The following is a 21923-nucleotide window of genomic DNA, read 5'->3' as shown; positions in this document are numbered from 1 at the left end:
TCAGACTGTGGCGCACTTGCAGCAATGCTCATTCAAGCCTGACAGAGATTCCTGGAGTGTCTCCAAGCAACCACAACCTGACGCAAGCTTTACCGCCCCTCCTCCGGCAGAGCTGCTGCTCAAAAACAAGCGGACGGGAGAGGGATTCAGGGGGGGGAAGAGAGAGAGAGAGAGAGAGAGAGAGAGAGAGAGAGAGAGAGAGAGAGAGTGTCTGTGATGGTCTCACTGGTTTGGCTGCTTGGATCCTGCGTGGCTGCACGGCACAGAGAGTCCTGTAAGGTAAACCGCCTCTACGCAGTTTTGAATTTCAGTGATTTAGGTGATGGCTTCTGCATGGAAAGAGCGAGAGAGAGAAGGAGGTGTGATGTGAATGTCTGCACATGTGTATAAAATGTGGTTCGTGACCTGTGATGACTGAGTTAAGATTTCATCCCTAAATCTGAAGCGTTGCACAGCATTTGCTCTCTCATGCTGGACTGATGCTCTGGATTTGCCTGTAGGGACCAAAGCGAGCCGCACAGTGTGAGCTCAGAAAAAACTATGTGGGCCACACGAGTCATTCCCTGGAGTTTGCAAATATAAAAGTTCTTCATTTGCAAACTTCCTATTCTGACCCTCGCTCCTTTTTGCTGCTGTCACTTAAAACAAAGACCCAAAGATTTAGTTGTTGTTGATCATACTCACTTGGAAAAAGTGTAGTGTACTTTCTTCTTTACCACAATGAGGAGTCCTGTCTGTCTAAAATTATGACAATTCCTTTCTGATGAATTCAATATGAGTCATGGATCCACTATTGTTTACCTACAGTAGAGAACAGATGGAGCTTACAGTTGTGTGTCCTTATTTGTGTGAGTGACGCATGCAACAAGAGAGCACCTGTCCATATTAATATACAACCTCTTTCCCTCCTCCTGGTTTACTTTCAGGTAGTCGAAGGAAAACTACAGACGTCACATAATTACGTCTCTGTTGTCATGTAATCACTCAGGAATCCAATAACCTCAGTGCCTTTTGATCATTTCCATGGATACAGCTGATATTCCTCTGTCAGGACAGTTGCTGCATAATAGAAAAGCAAACAGTAAGCAGTGATTAGTCGCCCCGTGGTGATGTTTGCAGTGTAGACATCGCCTGCATGTTCCAGATAGAAGAACCAGACACCCTTAGCTCTTTGGTCAGGGCAGCTCTTGGCCTCTCAACACCACAAAAAGAAATTTATTGCTGTGGCGAAGTTGCGACTGGATGTTGCCGAGCAATCAAATTCTGCACTGAGTAGCCCTGAAACCAAAGGAATGTTTGGGTGGAAGACAGGGTGATTCAGATGCCAGTTGGGATACTGGGATGATCGGGAGAAACAGCCTTCCTTTCCCCACCATTAGTTGTCACTTTCTTCCTCATGCGACATTGCGTGCCGATGTTAAGAATGGAAAGTTGAGCTGCCGCAAGAAGAACATTTCCTGTTGGTCTGCACGATGCCCGAGTTTGCCAAAAGTGCCTCTTAAAGTACCAGGCAGCTTCCATTGCAAAGGAGAGCATTGTAATGAGTGTGACTGCCTCATTATTACAACCAGATTATAAGTTTGTACCTCAAATACCCTTAAATTTGGCAAAAGTTGTGATCAGGATTGTCATAATAACTCCACTCTGTATGATCTTACACACCTTCTTGCCTTTTTGAATATTCACTTTTGCAAATTGCTTCCTTCCCGTGCATTCATGACCTTTACCAACTCTTTGTGAATGCATGTGGCGAAGCTCCTCCTCCTGCTTTAATGGATCTTCCATGACAATGAGTTCCCAAGAGAAAACATTGATTTCTGTAGAGAATAGGGTGAGAATCGGTTCCCAAGCATATACTGTATATGTATTTATTTTCTTGCAAAACAGCCAAGTCTGTCATTAGATACAGGGGCAATGACTTCACCAGTGGTCTGCTGTGCCCATTATGGAATATCTGAGTAGGAACCACTTAAGACGCTGTAAGAAGACACTGAGCAAAGCTACTTTGACTCCCGCTGTCCCTATTACAAGAGTGTATGCGTGCACTTTATCATCTAAAAGGCTCTATTTGTGGTCGGAGTGTGTGTTTATTTGCCGAGTTTTCCTGCGGCTCATTCCTGCGTTTCCCAACCGGTCGGAGTAAATACTCACATTTGACATTTGCTTTTTTTTCCCGCTGCAATGAGAAGAAATTAGAACCCACAGAAATAGTTGAAGTCGTCTCCTGCTGCTGTCGCCTCAGGTTGGTTATCGCCATTTGCCCTGAGGACAGGAGGAGGGGACAAAAAAATGCTGATTCATTGATAGTGACTGTGCTGTTGCTATGGAAACAGCTTGTTCCTGTTAAATGAAAATCCTGGGGGTGAGTTCCACAGTGTGCCGATGCTTTTTTATTTCGTGCAAGAAGCCAAACGCTCAGTCGCAACAAATTTAGGAGAGCCGTCAGTATCGTTAGTGTCTTTTGGTCGATCATCTTCATTTTCATTCTTTGAGAGATACACTTTATTCATGTTTATATATCCGGTGTCTTGTTTCCTCTAGGACTTAAGACCATCTGCTTCCAGAACACAGATGGTGATCTTGAAGATCCTCTGAAGAAGAATTTCCAAGGGAGTAAAGTGTTTGAGTATTTCTGCATCAGTTCACATGAACTGTACTGACAAATAACATAGTCCAAGTCGGTCAAGGGAGCAACGACTATGATCATCAACAAGGAACGGATCCACCAGTGAAAACCAACTCTTCAATCTTTGATTACGTGCTCACCTTCTGGAGAAGCTCTCTTAATTTAGCCGTTCATGATGGAAACACCCTCAGGTCCTCAGATTAGAGAGGATGTGGCTGGCGGCCCGGAGGAGCCTGACATGGAGGAGCCTGACATGGAGGAGCCTGACATGGAGGAGCCTGACATGGAGGAGCCCGACATGGAGGAGCCCGACATGGAGGAGCCCGACATGGAGGATCCAGCGTTGCCTACAGAGTCAGACGACCATCTCAGGAGCGTGAAGGCCTTGACGGAGAAATTAAGACTGGAGACGAGGAGACCTTCTTACTTTGAATGGAAAGCCCGGCTGGACGCAGAAAGCTTCAGGACGCCCAGGGGAACCGGCAAAGGCCCGATCCAAGTGGAACCTGAGGGGAAACTGGAGAGCGGCACAGAGACGGCACGGGACTCGGATGTGATCCAGTGCAAGCTGCCATCAGGCGTGTTGATGGGATTCGGAAATATCGACGAGGCTCTCAGTTGGCTCAGGAAAGAACTGGTGAGACATTTACCTCTATTATTTACTGAATCACATTTTTGTCCTCTGTTTGTTTCAAAGGCCAAACACAAAACATCACACAGCTATTTAGATAATTAGAATCAAAAGGTGGGTTGTTGAATCATTCTCTAATTTTCCAATGTCCAATTATTCTCCCATTCAGAACAGCGAGTGTGGGACTGATGCTTCCATTGGACTGTAATCATTTTAACTCCCAATTACTCTGCACATTTGCTCATGCTTCACATGCCTGGACTGAGCACGCAAACAGCCACTGCCCTCTCAGACTCCAGCATCCAAACGGAATGCGGCCACAAGCTCTTTGTGCGGAGACGGAGGATTGTTAAGAGTATTTATGTTTAAACTCCGGCACCAAGACGGGGCGACAATCACACAGTGTTAAGAGAGTTCCTACAGACACTTGGTTTTATATATATTGTTTTCTTTGTGGATTTTGTGACAGAATAATGAGAGCATTCATGACCTTACAGAGAATCTAGGCCATGAACTGTGAGGGGAATATTAATCTGTTGTTGTTGTGGGGGGGAATGATACTGACTCCAACAACACAGCAGGACCTGCAACTAATGACTGCTTTGATCGTTTTAATAGCATCAGTTTTCCTCCTGTAATGGGCTGATGAGAGCTGGACGCAATCCCAGCATGCACTTGTAGAGATAGAGGGTAAACACAAACCAAGGCCCCAGTCTATCACAGATATCACACATGGACAGACGGACTCGTTCGCACTGATATTCACACGTGTGGGCAACTCAGACTCTCCAAATGAACTACTTATGGTTGAGTACTTTATCAAAAATCTCATAAATGCTTATTAGTTGCCAGAAGTCCAAACTATGTCTTCCAATGTCTCACTTGGTCTGGCCAGCATCTAAAATGACCTTATTTCCTTATGCTTATTCTGATAAGAGTGTGTTTAGGACAGTGTGGGTGTGTGACTCATAACCTAACTTCAGTCTGAAACCAGTTTATTCACCCAGAATAATGGAAAGCACCTGTGTGGTGTTCATGGACTTAAATCGGTTCAAGATCACAGTTGTTTCACCTGATGAGTGAACAGATATCGTGTTTCTCTGCGCCCTTTCTCTCTCTCTCTCCATCTCCATGTGTCCCTCTGCAGACAGAAATGCGTTTGCAGGATCAGCAGCTGGCCAGGCAGCTCATGCGTCTCCGCAACGACATCAACAAGCTGAAGATCGAGCAAGCGTGCCACTCGCATCGCCGGATGCTCAACGACGCCACGTTCGGCCTGGAGGAGCGGGACGAGCTGTCGGACCTGCTGTGCGAATGTCCCGTCACCCCGGGCCTCGGCCTGTCTGCCCCGCTCAGGCTCATCGGGGTCACCAAGATGAACATCAACTCTCGGCGTTTCTCCCTCTGCTAGGGGGAAAAGGATCGGCGCTTCAGCTCAGGCAGTGACTTCTGAATTTACAAGCAGCTCCTGTGTGTGTGTGTGTGTGTGTGTGTGTGTGTGTGTGTGTGTGTGTGTGTGTGTGTGTGTGTGTGTGTGTGTGTGTGTGTGTGTGTGTGTGTGTGTGTGTGTGTGTGTGTGTCCGCTATCTTTGTGCTCCTGCAGCACCACAGCCATGACCGTTTATTAGAGACGGTGAATTCCTTTGTGCATTTAAGCCCTGGCCACATGGTTGTGAAGATGAGCCTTCACATAAATCTACTTTACACTCCCTATAATTACACAGAGAGATGTATGTAATTTCCTAAGTGAATGTGTGTTTGATTTAGAAGTACAGCACAGTTGGAGTCGGCACACGTAAAATGTTTCTGCCACATAACTCCACAGTGCAGCTCCATGTATATACAGCAAACCTCTTTGGATTAAAGACGCAGCAGATTTTAGACCAACTTCAGTTCAAAAAGAATATTTGCAGCTTCAAAGTCGCCTCTCGAGATCGTTTCTGTCCACTTTTTAAGCCTTAGCGCATTAAAAAATGATATATTTCTGATGTCCACAGCTTAAATGTTTCAACCAGGCCACTGCAGATATTCAATATTTTAACAGATTTTACTGCATACACTCTTTTGTATGATTATATATGTTGTGTGCTCATAAAAAGAAGCCTTTATATTACGCATACGAGTTTTAAAGAAAGTAGTAGAATCAATATTGCATTTTTTTGTAGAACATTTACGGAAAGGATTTATTCTTGATAATGATTGTGAATTGTGATTAAAGTTGCAGATTTTAGTGAACTAAAGATGCTTCCTGTTGCTTTTTATGATGGATTCGAAAACAAAAATTATTAACAGGTGCAGCTCATTAAACTAGAATCTGGTATTTTTTCAAAATTAGGCCCTATGTTCCCTCATTTCTAAAATTTCTAAAAAAAAATCCAAAATTAGGCCCTATGTTCCCTCAGCCCTATGTTCCCTCATTTCTAAGATTTTTTTCAAAATTAGGCCCTATGTTCCCTCATTTCTAAGATTAGATAACCCTAACCCTTATTAGAAATGAGGGAACATAGGGCTGAGGGAACATAGGGCCTAATTTTGAAAAAAATCGTAGAAATGAGATAACATAGGGCTGAGGGAACATAAGGCCTTAGTAGAAATGAGGGAACATAGGGCTGAGGGAACATAGGGCCTTAGTAGAAATGAGGGAACATAGGGCTGAGGGAACATAGGGCCCTCATAGAAATGAGGGAACATAGGGCTGAGGGAACATAGGGCCTTATTAGAAATGAGGGAACATAGGGCTGAGGGAACATAGGGCCTTATTAGAAATGAGGGAACATAGGGCTGAGGGAACATAGGGCCTAATTTTGAAAAAAATCTTAGAAATGAGGGAACATAGGGCTGTGGGACCATTGGGCTGAGGGAACATAGGGCTGACCCCACTGAGGGACAATGGAAAGGCTCAGGAAACCTCAGCAGGTGATTTGAGTTAATGAGCTGATTAGAGTGAGACACTGTGAGGATACTAGATGGAACTTTATCACTATATTAACATTTCTGAGAGACTGAGTTTGGGGTTTTCATGAGCTGTAAGACAGAATCATCAACATTAAAACAAATAAAGGCTAAAACTTTGTGTGTAATGAATCTATAATATATGAGAGTTTACCTTTTTGAAGTGAATTACTGAAATATATGAACTTTTCCACCGTATTCTAATTTATTGCACCTGTAAAGTGAAACATTGACTTGGAACTTATCTAGTGAGGAGTTGGAGATGCCGGATGTGACCCTGTAATATTAAAATACACTCACAACAAAAAAACCTTTAAGCCTATAAGCACCATTACTCACCTAATGGATTAAGAAAGACAACACCTGATTTCCTTTTCCACAATAGTAGCACAGGTGGGACAGATTACGGGCCGGGATAATAACTGAGGTGACGACACGAACAATAGTGTCTGTCCCTGCTGCGGAAAGTGCCAAAGTGAGATTATTAGGTTTCTCTGCCAACACAACACTCCTGCTTTGTCTGAGTTTATTCACACTCTCCCCTGAGCATTGTGGCGGTGTCACTTGGCAAGAGGACAACCGCTATGTCAACCTGAGCTTGTGGTCCCTAAGCCTGTAACATACCTCCAGTCTGCTTTGGTCCAAATATGATACTCGGAATAGTTTGTTGTTTTCTGGATGGACAATAGCGCCGGTATGTTTTTAGGAAATGTAATTGGGAGGGCGGGGGGGGGAATAATCCAGCGATGACATGCTTTACCTTTGGGATCTGAGGTTTGCTGTCATCCCAATAAAATGTCGCCCAGATGCTCGTGGCAAGTTCTCTTCCCTCGTTTGGACAGAGAGCTCACTGCACCATGGAAACAAAATCTGCTACGGGATCATAAACTGCTGGAACAGGCTGTAAAGAAGCTCAGATACACAGAAGCAGACGTAGTTTGGAAGCGACTGAAGCACCTGAAGTTACTGTTGAGGTTTCTGGAGGCATCAAAGGTTCCACTCAATGAACAAACGCACTGTAAGCTGCAATCCATGTCTCTATATTTTGGCATTAGCTCTTTATTTAGGGATGCACATAAATCATATTGATCCCCTCCTTACTACGGGACCACTCTGCACACTGAGTGAAAACCAGCATCATCTCAGGCCTCTCTCCTTCATCTGCATCAAACAGGCAGCATAACTTCAGATGAACGCAGCCGACGCATCTTCAAAGTAGATTCTTCTCTGACGTGTTTGCTTTGCGTTTCCCTGTCATCTGTGCACACTGAGAGCAACGACTTGTGTAAACAGTGAGGGGATCCTGGGCTCACACACCGTTTTGAGTCTGTGTGTAGATTATGAGCATGGGGATCACGGGGGGGTTTGGGTCGTCTGTGCCACCTCATGAATGACTTTGCTGATACTGAGATTTTCATGCATGAGCTCAGGCTTTATGCAGGCTTACGGTCGCGGAAAGACGCAGGACACTTCCACGAAATGGGGCCAGCGTACAGGTTTCCTAATGAATTGTTGGTTTCCTTTCCTTTTCCTGCCATCTTATTGAGGACATAAGAGCACACAAGCAAGAAATGAAACCATACCAATTTGGAATCTCAGGAAATCACACTAAATGTCCTTTTCTCCAACACTGCAGCTGGATTTCCACAACAAAAAATGTGCTGATAGAGAAGAATACACACAACTGTCCCGGGAGTTTGCCATCGTATTAATTTCATGCCTAAAACAATCTCATTTGCTTAATAAAATGATCTGACAGCCATAAAATCAGGCGCTGCGTCTGCTGCTGAAGCATTAAGATCCTTTATCAGTGGTCACAGTCCTGAAGCCTCAGAAACGCCTTCAGTCAGATCATATCCAGGCCTTCAGGCGTTAGAAATGTCAATAAGATTGTTTCTGTGTCTGAGGCAGAAGCTGTCAGTCACTTGCTTACCCTCCTTCTTCTCTCACCGTCGGGACATTGCGTCTTTACCCAGAGCTCCTTCCTCTCTTCCTCTTCTTACCACCCGGAATGTAACCGACCATCTGTTCCAGGAACATAACAGTGTAACTTTGCTTTGACCGCCTGAACACCACAGAGATGCGGTTTCTCACCATAAAGCGTCTCGAGCTCGCAGACTGAAGCACGAAGGGGCCGAGAGGGGAAACGTCACCAAGGTGAACCGCACGGCGAGACTGGCCAGACTCCCAGACTCCCAGACTGGATCTCACGCGAGGCCTTTTGTGTGACATCCTATCTGTGTGAGGATTTACTGTGAGGATGAAGAGCAGGACAGCACGACCCAGACAGGAACACAATAAACACACCAGAGGCTCAACTGCAGACGTTGCTGAGTTATTCACCTTTTTGGCGTTCCTTTCTGCCCACGTTTCCTGATACTTCACCGTCCTACTGATCTGATGTACCGCTAAGAGTTTGACCAGTAATGAATTTCTTTAACGGAGTGGAACCGAGGACTGAATGCGGCTGTTTATGTTGGAATCTCAAGACTCCCCGAGCTTTAAACTCCACCGCACAATCAAACAACCAATGACCCCGATTTTGTGTCGGTTGTTGGAAAAAAAGGCTTAAAAGGTTAAAGGAGAGCTCGGGCCTGAACAAGTATTAAACCTGGTCTAGTGCTAAAAATAGCTTTGAAATTATGAGTTTGTGTGTGAAACAGTATGGACACAAAAGCTCCGGGGGCTGGAGGATTACTTTTCATTTGGGATTAGAGCGTGTTGTGGAAAATATTCCTTAAGGCAGCAGGAATGATACGGAATGGGTGGGACTGGTGAGAACATTTGATCGACTTCCTCCTCCTCCTCTTCCTCCTCCTCCCAATAACATTAAACATGACTGACAGTTGAAATAGGATTTCATGGACTTACTTGAATCTGAATCAATCTTAAATCAACTCTCTCATTAAGAAAACATGTAGTTATAAATAAAAAATACCCATTTCCTGTGGCTACAAAGGGAAATTTGATCATTTTCAAGTCCGATTTGCTTTCCAGCTGCTGTAAAGATCACAGTCAAAGTCTACATGAAAGAGCAGGAATCCTCTAAACACCTTCATTAACCCGGCTGATCTATTAGATAATGAGCTGCAGCAGAGAGATTGGGTTCTCACTATAATTGGATTACGGTGGAGAGTTTAGACGAGGCCGGTTCCTCACAGCGCTGAGAGAGAGAGAGAGAGCGAGAGCGGGAGCGAGAGAGGAGAGGCTTCCCTTTACACCAGCTCCATGTCACAAACACTCATTTACCTGCAGTACCACAGCAAAACAATGAGGTGACACCGTGTGACAGTGGGAGTGAAAGAGTCGGGGTTTGGCACGGTGACATCACAGGACAGTTGATCTCATCCTTCTTTGTTCCCCAGGCAGACAGCGCTACAAGTCAAAGTGGCCATTTGAGCTCAGGTGTAGTGTTCTGGTCTGTGCACGCACTCTCAGCTCTATTCTCTCCATTCTGCATCTGAGACACACACACAAACACACACACACACACACCACTTCCTTCCTGCACTGAGAAAGAGATCACAATACAGCAGGTTAGTGAATGAAAAGGACGAGGAGGAAGAGTGAAGGTGTACGGGACGCACTGTTCTGAGCTCAAGCTGTCCTGCCAGCGTCTCTGCCCGTTAGCCCGCTGAAACTAATCCCACACTTTCAGGGAACTCAGCAGCATCCGGCCTGATCGCTTTGATCAAAACCTCCACTGAACTTCCACAGCAGCTGAGGCGCAGGCGAGCAAACGACCGCTCAGAGGCGATCCCCTTACAAACCGTCACAGCGCTCAGATCAGTCAGGTTCGCGTCTCCGGCCAGCACGATACGAGCCAAAACAACCGACAACACAACCAGTGTGACGTAGCTGTTATTTAATAACCAAGAGTTGCTCGACAACTGTAGTTACAGTTCATAATTGCGTGTCTGAGTGTGGACAGACACTTGGCAGCAGTACTGCAGTGTAAAGGCACAATGACAGAGAAGAGATGCAACGAGACAAGATGACCTGCATGTGAACAAAACAACACCCAAAAAAATGATACAAGTACACACACATCAGCCGTGGACTCACCGGCTTTGTCAAACACACCGCTCCTGTGACTGAATGAGAATGATCTGTTTTACAGCATTTCCTTGGTCAGTTTGAATACGGGACAACATAATATAAAAGGAGTAAACACTGATAACAAGTGAGAAAGTGTAAAACAAAGTGGTACACATATTATACTGAAGGAAAACAAAATGATACAGAGCTACATGTCACCGCAACAAACACACACCGGGACGTGACTGAAACCTGCTGGAGGAAACGTTCGACCTGACGCCACACAGAAGCACAAACCGGTACAGCCAGTCTCCCCTTCAGAAACATGCACACACTCCTCTGATGGACACTCCAGGCTCTGGGAGAGTGAGAGCTTCTCTGAGACGCTGGAGTCTCCGCTACATTGTTGACAGCGGTGGCAGATACTGCCAATAAATGAGTACAAAACCAAAGACATCGTTAAAAAATAGACTATGGCGGGCGGAGGCGGCGAAGCTCGGGCCGCACGCTGCACGCCGCCGCCGCTGCCGCCTACAGGCTCTGCATAAGTGCATTTGTTGACTTCATGTTTTGTGGTAATAGGCTGAGGTTTCCTTGGGTGCTGGGAGACTAAAGGAGCGTCCTCTTGACAATTAGAGGAAAAAAAACAACAACAATGAACCCAATCAAAGGTCAGTGCTAAGGATCACCTTCATCTGATCCGCTCAGTTCGCGCCTTACTGCTCAACAGCATTTTGACAAGCGGTGGCGGCGGCGGCTTCTGGCCTCCCTTTGTTGGGGCGGCGTCAGGGCGTGGCTCCCTCCTGGTCCATGCTGCAGCCCAGCGCTTCGATGTCGTTGCTGATGTCTGTGATCATGCGGTCCCACTCGTCGCCCTCCGAGGCGTCGTGGCCCTCGTCCGAGCCGGCGCTGTCGCCGCTCCCGCCCGCCGCCCCGTTGCCGTTGGCGGTGGAGTCGGAGGCGGAGCTGGCCGTGCGTCGGTAGCGGCCGAAGCTGTCCGTGATGATGCCTCTGCCGTCCTTCACGCCGATGGTTTCAAGGAAATTCTCAAAGTGCTGGCTGTCCTTCTCCGGGATGAAGGGACGTAGACCTGCGGGGGGAGAAGGGACAAAGGTAAGGCGTCTGGCATCGCCACTTTGCTTAGGAACTCTTTTCTGCAGACCTTTGCTGACCTAGATGAGACAAAAATGTAGGTCTGCAGGATTAAGTGAAACTCTCCTTGTGTAAGACGAAGGGAGGGGTCGTACCAAGTAGGAGGAACTTTCTGCTGTCCCCGTAGAGCTGTCGCAGATTAATACAGAACTCGTGAATCGAGGCGCCGTTACGGTACTCGTGAAGCAGAGTGGCAAACTGCTGGATCTCCTGAGAAGACAACTTCGTCCGCAACTAGGAGGGAGAGAGACAGAGGGTAAGGAGACATGCAAACCACTCCATCCTCCTTCAATACATGATATACACCATAAAGACTTTAGAGAGAGAGAGAGAGAGAGAGAGAGAGAGAAGCTGATCATACTGTGGTCATGTAGTCCTGCAGCAGCTCTGCCGCCGTGGTGCTGAGGTCTCCTTCACTCGCCGTCTTTGTCTGAGGGGATGTCGGGACGGAGGCCGACGGAGAGTTTGGGTCGGCCTCCATGGAGACTTGGAAAGGACTGAGAGAAGAGATTAGCCCCGGTTAGTGCGAGGCAGCAAAGAGCAACCAGTCACAGGTAAACATGTCATCCAGGTGGTCGTGTGCACTTACAAAGTACTGGCCTCGGTGTCGAAAGCCTCCTTGACATCCACTTTGCTTGAAGAATCATCTGCCGAACAAGGAAGTGACCAAAAACACTTCAGGGCCAAATCACGTTTACAAACCTATGGCCTCCATTTCCAATCAACAAAATACCAAATCTATTCATGCTGAACGATCCCATCCCCCCTCCCTTCATTCTGTTTTAGGCGGCGTCTTGGCGTTTCTTACCGCTGTATACAGAAAGGTGTCTGGTGGGAGTCGTCGCTCCGTCGAATATGGCTCTGTCCAAGAAGTCAATGGTGGACTCGGTGTAAACAATCTGAAAGACCTGGCTGAGCAGCAGACACAGCTCCTCCGCCGCCGCCTGAAAGACCAAACATAGGGACAATGTTGCACAATCTTCAAAGCTTAACAGTGTAGAGTTCGGACCTGGGCGGCGCCGTAGACGCCCTTCACGCAGACGGACGTACCTTATTATCGACGGCCAGCACCAGCAGACAGCAGACTTCAACCAGCACGGCTCCGCTCTCTGATAAGGAGCTGAGGGTTTGGGACTTGTTGAGGTCGGGACACGAGCTGGGACAGGGAGAGCCGCCCGACTCCTGGGCTGGAACACAAACAAACACGAGAGTCAAACCCCTTGCGAAACTTCTCTCTGGAGGCGTAGAGGAGACGGACAGGTCTGATCTACACACTTGTTTTGATCACCACCAGGTGCAGCGAGTCGTCCCTGATGTAGGACACGGCGGCGATGTCGTGGATGGGCACCCTGAGGATGATGTCCTCCCCGTCGCGCCACACCAGCTTGATGTTGTACGCCGATAAGCTCACCACCGCATCCTGCTCTGACGTCAGCTGGCCCGCCAACTGATGCGACTTCTTGGAAACAGGCGTTTGTGTGAGAATAGAAGAATAATCAACATCAAGGTGACAGGACGGGAAATATGCGAAGAAGAGGGGGAGACACCTAGAGCGTTCAGACACGTACCCTTGCATTGTCAATGAGCTGCAGCACCTCGGTCCTACTTGACGGGTTCAAGTATCCGGGAACTGATGTAAGCTGCCCCAGGTACTGAACGGGACAGAACACACACACACACACAGGTTACTTTCTACTAATCTAGTCCAGCAGTATCAAAGGGCCGCGCTCTCTTTGCTCGCCGTGCTCACTTTGACTTCCTTCTCGATGTAGTCATTGAGCAGGATGTCAGGGTCGATGCGGTGGTCGGGCTGAGAGAGGGAGAAGGTGTGGAGGGCCCTGCGCTCGGTGGCCTTCTCCTGAGCCTTCTTATCCCTTCCCTTCTCTCCTTTCAGGAAGACTCGCTTGAACGGAGACACGATACCAGGCTAGCGGACGAGAAAGACAAATTAAAATCAAGAGGGTTAGAAGCTCAGTCGAATAAAACAACACAGCTACAAGTTTCAGTTCTTCAAAACACAAATCGGAAACATATCAAACATCTGTAGTTACGTGTCGCCTGTGCTCATTCTGTTTCCTGCCGGTGTGTTGATACCACAAGCTACCGCAGAGTGAGATACTGGAAGAGTCTAAGTTACAGGAGTCTGTAACCCGGTATGTTGCATTTGCATTAAAAACACTGCATGATGGGCTAATACACACACACACACACACACACACACACACACACACACACACACACACACACACACACACACACACACACACACACACACACACACACACACACACACACACACACACACACACACACACACACACACACACACACACACACACACACACACACACACACACACACACACACACACACACCAGCTGTCTCACAAAGATCTACTCTCCCTCTTTTCTAAAGCAAACCCCTGCCTTTGTAGATAGAGATATTTTCTGACAGTGACGTTGAGCCTCTGCACAGTCACATCTTGTACATCTATCTTGTACCCAGAAGCAAAGCGTTGAGAAAAAGGCCTACCTCGTTCTCCATGAACCCACACGCTGCAGTATGCGACACAGCGAGCGCCGAGCTTTGCCGCGGAAGCTGCGTCTCTCTCACACTGCCCTGCACCTCCGCTCCTCACCTGTTACCTCCGCTCTCACGCTCTGACAGCTGCCAGGCGCCGAGAGACAGACAGACAGCCCGAGCGTTCAAGTGACGGGTGTGACCCCCCCCCCCCACCCCCTGACAAAGGAGAGGAAGTGTCTCTGCCTCTAGACCGAGGCGTAAGAACAGGAAGGGGAGCAACCACCAACTTCCTGTGATGACACACGCCTACACACTGCTTTGGTCGTGTGAACATTATAGCTCTTTCACACACACAGACCCCAGCTATGTAACAGGACACTAAGCACAGGTTTAACTGCTGTGAGACAATCAGGGATAATTAATGATGTTTATGACTTGTGACTGAGTCTGATGCTCAAAGTGGCCAACAGTGTGGTTGAGCAGGCCATATTTAGTAAAGTGTAATGATGTAAAGCGTCAGAAACTAGCACAGGAGTTATAATTTGGCTCCTGTTTGATGTCCAATCCTGACATTGGATCCAACCCTTCAAACTCCCTGCGACACTACAGCCTATGAGCAGTGCATTATTTAACAGTGAGCGGCTTCAGTCTTTGTTGGATGATGAGTGCATTAACATTTCATGGCCTTTCCTGGTGAAATGTGAGACGGGCGCTACCACAGGCGACCTCCACAAAGTGACTGGCACCAATGAATGACATTTTAGTGAGAGTGTCACTTTTTCAAAGGGGTGTACACAAATACATGGCTTCTTTGTGTAGCTTTGTGTAGCGTGACAAAAAGTGAAAGAGGGCGTCAAAAACTTCAGCAGCAACGCAAGAAAACAAAAACAATGTCACGTATATTTTTTCTCAAACTATCAATTGCAATATTAATGTCAACACGTGCAAGAGGCTGATCGATAATGCTCAATCAATAAATCTCTTAAATGACACATTCATGCTCCGGTAATGATGTAGTCAGTGGTATTCAGATGAGGTTATGAAGATAAACATTTAAATATACTGTAAAGCGCTCTACAAAACAGATTCGCCTCAAATGCAGTTCAATATCACCACCTAGTGGAATAAACAAGAACTGCATCCACTGCTGACGCTGCTTGATCAGGCTTCAGCTGAGTTCTAACGATTTAACCAAAGATTTATTAACGGTTCATATATTTAATAGAGGCAGTGCAGATTACTGAACGTTTTAATATAAATAATATATACACTACCTTCAGTTTACGTTTAAAAAACAGCTGTCTTGTCAAACAATATTTGGAGGTAATGCATGTATGTGTGAAATTGTTTACACAGCTGTCAGTGACCATGACGACCAGCTACCTGGAGGTGATAGCAGCTGTTGATGGACACACTGACACCTAATGACGTAATTACCTTAATACGAGCACTGTCATCATCCCTTAGCTGCGAAAACAAATCCATAACCTCCCTAAACTATTCATTTATGACGTATTCATTCTTTATAAGCATATGAGCATAACCAAAACTCGCATTTGATCAAGTTGAAGGGAACTCAAAGCATTTCGAACATAAAAACACTCTTAAACAAACCTATGTTGAGTACAACGTAAAGTTGAAGCAAAGGCAAACTAGATACTTTTAAACTAAACAGTACAAGTAAAGACTTTACTCGGCAACACATAACGCAGCAGTTCAGTTATAATAACATGAGGTAATAGCGGCCATCTGCTCGCTATTATGTCTTTATTTATCAATTGGGTAAACTTAGCCAGCTGATATGAGCTAAACAGATATAGCGAGCGAGTCCATTAGCATGTTAGCCACTGAACTTGCCGACTCGCCAGCACATATCCAGTACCCGACTTACCTTTTTCACTTTTTTCACATCATCCTCCATTTCTACGTAAAGGTCCACTTCTTCATAGTCACTTCAGCGCGGGGATACTGGGGAGGCAAGACATAACTGCCCGAGCTTCTACTTAAGCTGTTCGCAACTACTGTCTGACAGTAGTTAGCCAGCTAGCCTAGCCTAGCCTAGCCTCGTTTAGCATTAGTAAAGTAATGCCCAATTTCCAGCTAATAACAAAGCGTCACCCTCCATTTCTTGCATTATTCTTCGGGCACAGGAGAAGACGCCTGCGCAACGCTAATGTGAACTTGGCATGTTTGAGTGTAGTTACAGGAGCTAAATAAATAGTCTACAGACAAAACTAACTCGGACAAAACAGTCAAAACTTTTCAATCGTGCCGCCATTTTGGGCGTAGAAATGCGGTCCAGCATGCTTTGCTGCGTGTACAGCGGCGGCGGCAGCAGATGCGGCTATGGGCGGCTACCGAGGAACAACACTGCACCTCCACGATGGAACCTGAAGTGTTCATGATGAGCGGTCACGATCAATCGATAGTGGATTTCTTTGAAAACACGATGAGCTTATCAGTTTGTCACCCAGAGCAAAGGATCTATGTCTGTCACTGAGATGTGATTGACAGCCGGACCTGCTGGCCTCAGATGCTCTTTGCTGCATTGAGCTTTGTCCTCCTTTGACTTCTGTGCTGTTTCCTTCAGCAACTTCTATTTTATACTTATATCCAATAATTGCAGTTACGTAAATAAACAAACATATATCCTTAAAATATGACATCAAGCCTTTCTAACTGCACATTCTATAGACTTTGACATGTATTTCTTGCTCATTTCTCTTATAATGTATGACTAATTTAATAATATTGTCTTTGATTAATATTGATGGCATCTATATTTGATATCACTGAAATAAATAAACTGTATTTTCTGATATAATCTACGGAGCGCAAACATTTACATATATGATATATTATTGTCAGATTTGCAAACATTCCTGACCGGCTTGTGTGCAGGCTGTCATCATACATCATGTGATTAACATGAAACTGTGCTGTCATGTGTCAGAATGTGAAAACAGGATGTAAATATTGCACTGCTTCTGTATGTTGCACTTTCAAATACTATATTTATTTTTCTCTTCTGGGATGAACAGTCTGATATAATAATCTACAGTAAGGCTTAACATTACATTTCAGCATAATATTTCTCTTTTCATCTAAAAACCAAAACATACAAAAAGAACTTTAGCACCATATGTTATTAATAATATTCATATTGTTCCCAAAAATAGGGTGTAGGTACAATACTGGACATCAGTTTTGCTTTTTTTTTTTTAAAGAATGGGGATTCCATGAAACAATTTACTTACATTTTATATCTAACAACAACAGAGAAATCATTCCTTGTGTTATACTGTATGTTCTCAATCACAACATAGGTTGTATGAGTACACGTTCATAGAGATGCTACACATTGTAGCAAATAGTTTGCTTACTGACATTGTGCCAACATTTGGGATACCCCAGATAAATCATATAACCTAGGGAGCATCCTGATAGATTTGTGAAATACACCAACAAGCTAACACAATCTAGAAATTGGTTGAATATAAACAAAGCAGAATTTCCCAACACCTTTGATAACAATTTCAAAAATCAGCAGCAATTAATATGACAACCATAGTCGCTTCATTGGAATATTAAATCCATTTTAAACAAAATATTACAGCCAATTTTACAATAACAACAAAAATAGATACACACAGATTAAGGACATATAGATGACAGGAATTTACAACACAGCAATCACGTTCTATTTTTTTTAAACCCAAATTCCACTTTCAGAAGTACTTTGTGCTCTTTGGCATGTGCCAAAAAACCTTATTTTTCTTGTTTGCCCGTTTCATTCTCTCAAAATATAAATAAATAAATAAATAAAATCCTAGTGCAGATTGAACCACAGTAAAACAAAATCTATTCTCAAATCAGTATGATAAAAGTGAACAATAGAGTAACTGCAGTTGTTTATGTAGATTGGAAACTCAAAGTGGCACCATTGAGACTTGAGTTCGGCTGTAAACTGTGTAGTTTTGAGGTGCTAAGTTCCACACATCATGAGTGTGCGAGTGTATGGAGGCAGGCTCTTTCAGTCAACTGGAAGGCTATGCGCTCAGAAAGCCAAACATGGATTCTGCAGTTAGTGGTAGCACCTTTAAAATGTATTTATTCAGCACCAGGTTATGAACCAAAAGCAAAGAAAGATCAACCGAAGAAGATCATCTGAACAAACCGCTCCAGTGGTCCAACAGATGACTGTGACACAAAGGTATAGACTGAAAACGAGCCAAACACCACAATGGCCTGCTGCTATACACAACAATGTATAAATCAGAGGGGTTCTTGTACAATAGAGAGCACATACATGCTAAATGTTGAGGGTCATCTCACAATGAGTTCTAAAGGCATGCTGGGAGGCGGTGGGAAACCCAGGAAATGAGCTTATTCAAGAGCCAATCAGTGATCGGGCAAGTTTCAGATAGATCAGTCCTTGCTAAATAACTCAAACAAATGTTGTCATTACTGACATCTTCTTCCATGTTTTTTTCCAGCTGCAGGCATTATTGTTTTGGCTAGAAGATGTACTGTTCACACAAGACATATGACACGGAAAAGATTAAGTCTTGGCACTACAAATCATTCATCGTTGCAAGACAAGAAAATCAAAAGGCATAGACAAAAGTACAAAACAATCATTGACCAGGTCGCTCAGTGTCTCTTGGTACTGAGCTCATTCTCAACTTTGAATTGTAACTTGCTGAATCACCCCCGAGCTGTTCTGATTCAGCTTCTCAGGAAAGATGAGGAAAACCTCCCTTCAAGTACAGTAGATGTTCAGTATTGCCTTGCTTCCCCCCTGCCCTCAATATACTGTATATCTTAAAGAACCAATAACTGGGTTTGACTCATAACCCAGCAGGTGGCTCTGTTATGCTGTGATGTTTAATTGAAAAACAGTAAATCCCACAGATTACTTGGATGAAACCGTGAGCCTCTAAGTCGCATCTTTGAACGAGGTGGAAGCTGTAGTTGGGACAGAACTTGGCTTGATCTTGCTTTGGGAGACAGACGGGACTTTTTTTGAGTTTTGGTGTTGTCATCTTGGTGAGCGTGCTGGCACATGAAACAAGGAAATAAAAACATTGGCATTGTTGTTTGCGTACCTGGCTGCCGTGGCTGGATTGAAGCACCCAAAGTAACAAGGCACAACAAGGAGTGAGAAGCACATGCTTGCTCTTCAAATGCTCTTGCTGTGTGTTGTGGCTGTTGAGGCATGTTGAATTGAGCAGGTAACCTGACAGAAAGAGGGGATTGGTTTGTCACTTTGTATATGTTATTAAGTCTGACAGCCTGAATACTACACTGTACAGTATAGAAACAGCTAGCACTCACACTCTAGTGCAGTGTAGCTCTTGAAACCCGTGTATAAATTGAAATAAATTAACAGGAAAATAGAAAAAAGTCCTCTCCTTATCTGGCTTCTACCTAAGCCTTGTTACTAAATATAATATGTGGCAAAATAGTGATTGTACTGTAGAAATATGTAAAATATACTGCATGTATTATAATCTTTGTTGACGACAGACATGGTCAAAACCCAGACTTGCACATAAGACTTATATTAGTTCAAATGAATTAGTGTAATTGTCATTACTACTCATCTAATTACACATTTACACAAGCATAGATACTCAGCTATACGTGACATTAAGCACCACTAGATGAAATGCAGCCCAGTTATACATATTCTTGTTTATGGTGGTATATAATACTGTTAAGTTCCACAAAAAAAGAATGAATCACAGTGTATCTGCACCTGATCTGGACACACGTCCACATCTGGAAAACGTCAAAAAGGATGCACCTAGCGCCAGGCAGCCAACTAACACAAAAACCTGCCCCTCCACACAAGAAGAATTCATATATGTAAAAATGAGTCATCCTTCCCCAGAAAACAAAAAATGCGCAAACCATAAATTATTGGTACAATCCCGGCCAAAGAGCGGTCCGGGATGCTATGATAAGGACAAAATGGAGACCCTTGAGGACATGCCTGGCGATGAGAACTGCATTGAGACACCCCTGAGTCAGCTGGTTCAGTGGTCTTATTTGTTGGTCCTGAGGAACCCCTGTATTGGCTGTTTTGCTTGGTTTAGCTTTTTAGTTTGACAGTACTTAGTTATTTAGTCATTCATTCACTAACATGGCTGTTCATTCACTACAATAGAGAACTACTCTGGTTGCTATGGTAAACAATGAACAAGTCGGTTGTTTGCATACACATGTATCTGTACGTATGGTGTGTAGGATGTTTGCTCCACCCAAGCTGACCCAACAGTTCTCAATTTCTCAGGGCTGAACGTCGCTTTGAAGCTTGAAGCTTGGCAGACCCTGGATGTTGAAGCTCTTGGTTATGGCAGTGTACCTCATTGCATGTTCTCATGTTAGGATCTCCAGTTGTTCAGCCTCAACCCCATTGTTCAGTTACCAGAGAGTGTGAGAGTGTTTTTTTTCGCCCCCGGGATGAACCAAGAGCCGGGACTGTAGAGACGGATAAGAGGGCGGAGCAGCAACCAAGGATGGAGCAGAACAGTCGCCAGAGAACAGAACTGTGGGAAAGGGCTGAGCGGACACACAAACAAGCCAAAGCGAGACAAATAGAGACACACGTACGTACGCACACAAACATACACACACACCAGCATGCGAGCATACTGACATCCCCTAACAAGACATACTGAAGGCCATACAGTACATGCTGAGAGGTAAACACACATCTTTCTCACACAAGCGCACAGGGAAACACACAGAACGTCCAGCCGGGCCCTTTAGCACGATCCGTCCTCGTGTTCTTTTCCAACCCTGGCAAAAACCCCCTCTGGCCTTTCCAACTTGGCTTACGTGGTGTCTACTTTTTTACAGTACGATGTTAGCAGGCACGCAGGGCCACAGCTAAGCAGAGAGCCAGTGAGCCAAGAAAAAGGAGTCTCTACGTTGTGCAGGGCTCTTGGGCATCCCCTGTTGGGCGCATTTGTACTAGCGCCTCATACTAAAGTCATGCCAAACACTACAATGTAAAAAAACACACATTATACTGTATATTCAGATGACTCATTGAGCAAATAGATAAAATTGGAGTATGAAATGCATTCATTTTTCTCATGAATTGTTCAATAGCCCTATGTGGAAATTTTTGTGAAGCTCCTTTTACATAGAAGGCATAATTCTTTTTTTTCTCCTAAGTGAATCCAGTGGTCGTTAACCCCATGGGTATCCGTGCTGCCGGCGCAGCTTGACGATGTACTGTATATATATGGGTGTGTAATTGCAGCACAGCGGACCCTATGGATGGCGCACATTTTCGCACAGATTGGTGCTACTGCTTCAAGGGGGCAAAGAAATCGAAAGGACAGTGCTGTAAATTGTGATTTGGCTTTGATTTAACCGCACTAGCAGGCACACACCCGCGTGAGGGGAAAGCCTCGCTGAATGCACACAGATTGGAATTCTTTTAAAACACTGCAACATGTTTCGATATGTAAAAAAGTGTGTTCTGGCAAAATATAGTTATGTCAATGAATATAAATGGACACAAATACGCACTGAAGTATAATAGCATATAAATATCTTCTCAGAATTGTCATGGTTATTTTTTTCTATTACAAGTCTTTGCACCCAATATGTATATTGTATATTAATCAACTTAAAACATTTGCTGATTAGAGAACAAAATAGGGAGGTTGGAAAAGGAGTACTTTCTAGGATTCAGAGGGGAATGGTGGAGGATTCCTTGATGGCTGTCTTTGCACCATACAAGAAATATGTGTGTGTTAACTCAAACACTTCTACCCTTTATTATCCTCATACAATCTTTAAAAAGCTCTTTGGAATGTTTTACATTATTTTTGTTATCCCACCCCTGCCCCGCAAAATGCTAATTCGGGAAAAAGACATTGTGCTCATTTCACCTCTGCTCTGTTCCAAATACTTTGTGCTGTCACAACTAAGGGCAAGATTCACCAAGTAAGGCATGTAATTACACATCACCTCCACTGG

At 44.8% G+C, this 21923-nt stretch overlaps 2 protein-coding genes across 4 annotated transcripts; one reads left to right on the top strand and one right to left on the bottom strand.

Annotated features, from left to right (window-relative positions):
• Window positions 1-198: 198 nt before the first annotated feature.
• Window positions 199-5572, top strand: fam167ab (family with sequence similarity 167 member Ab). The gene is made up of 3 exons (XM_076170886.1): window positions 199-279; window positions 2542-3263; window positions 4405-5572. The coding sequence occupies exons 2-3, from the start codon at window positions 2799-2801 to the stop codon at window positions 4666-4668; spliced, it is 729 nt and encodes a 242-aa protein (XP_076027001.1). The 5' UTR covers window positions 199-279; window positions 2542-2798; the 3' UTR covers window positions 4669-5572.
• A 4485-nt stretch (window positions 5573-10057) lies between these two features.
• ccm2 (CCM2 scaffold protein) lies at window positions 10058-16229 on the bottom strand. Of its 3 annotated transcripts, none has more exons than XM_076170888.1 (10): window positions 15814-16229; window positions 13150-13326; window positions 12968-13051; window positions 12675-12858; window positions 12450-12586; window positions 12208-12343; window positions 11989-12046; window positions 11761-11896; window positions 11495-11633; window positions 10058-11337 (listed from the first exon to the last, which is right to left on the bottom strand). In XM_076170888.1, exons 1-10 carry the CDS (start codon window positions 15841-15843, stop codon window positions 11033-11035), a joined length of 1386 nt encoding a protein of 461 aa, XP_076027003.1. In that variant the 5' UTR covers window positions 15844-16229; the 3' UTR covers window positions 10058-11032. The 3 variants fall into 3 exon arrangements, with proteins under 3 accessions (XP_076027003.1, XP_076027004.1, XP_076027005.1); XM_076170889.1 differs by having other exon boundaries at window positions 12675-12855; XM_076170890.1 differs by lacking the exon at window positions 15814-16229 and adding an exon at window positions 13932-14119.
• Between the last annotated feature and the right edge of the window lie 5694 nt (window positions 16230-21923).

Source organism: Genypterus blacodes, unplaced genomic scaffold, assembly GCF_046128005.1.
Source record: "Genypterus blacodes isolate CSIRO-AG114 ecotype Tasmania unplaced genomic scaffold, CSIRO-AGI_Gbla_v1 ptg000233l_1, whole genome shotgun sequence".
Taxonomy (NCBI): domain Eukaryota; kingdom Metazoa; phylum Chordata; class Actinopteri; order Ophidiiformes; family Ophidiidae; genus Genypterus; species Genypterus blacodes.
This window is presented reverse-complemented; position numbering and strand designations above follow the sequence as displayed.

Bases quoted from the DNA above. Each gene is read 5' to 3' on its own strand.
- ccm2 (XM_076170888.1), bottom strand. From the start codon at position 15,843: ATGGAGGATGATGTGAAAAAAGTGAAAAAG. The intron at 13,327-15,813 runs GTAAGTCGGGTA...CTCGTCCGCTAG, and splicing joins ATGTGAAAAAAGTGAAAAAG to CCTGGTATCGTGTCTCCGTT. The intron at 12,047-12,207 runs GTAAGAAACGCC...CTTGTTCGGCAG, and splicing joins ACACCTTTCTGTATACAGCG to ATGATTCTTCAAGCAAAGTG.
- fam167ab (XM_076170886.1), top strand. From the start codon at position 2,799: ATGATGGAAACACCCTCAGGTCCTCAGATTAGAGAGGATGTGGCTGGC. The intron at 3,264-4,404 runs GTGAGACATTTA...GTCCCTCTGCAG, and splicing joins GTTGGCTCAGGAAAGAACTG to ACAGAAATGCGTTTGCAGGA.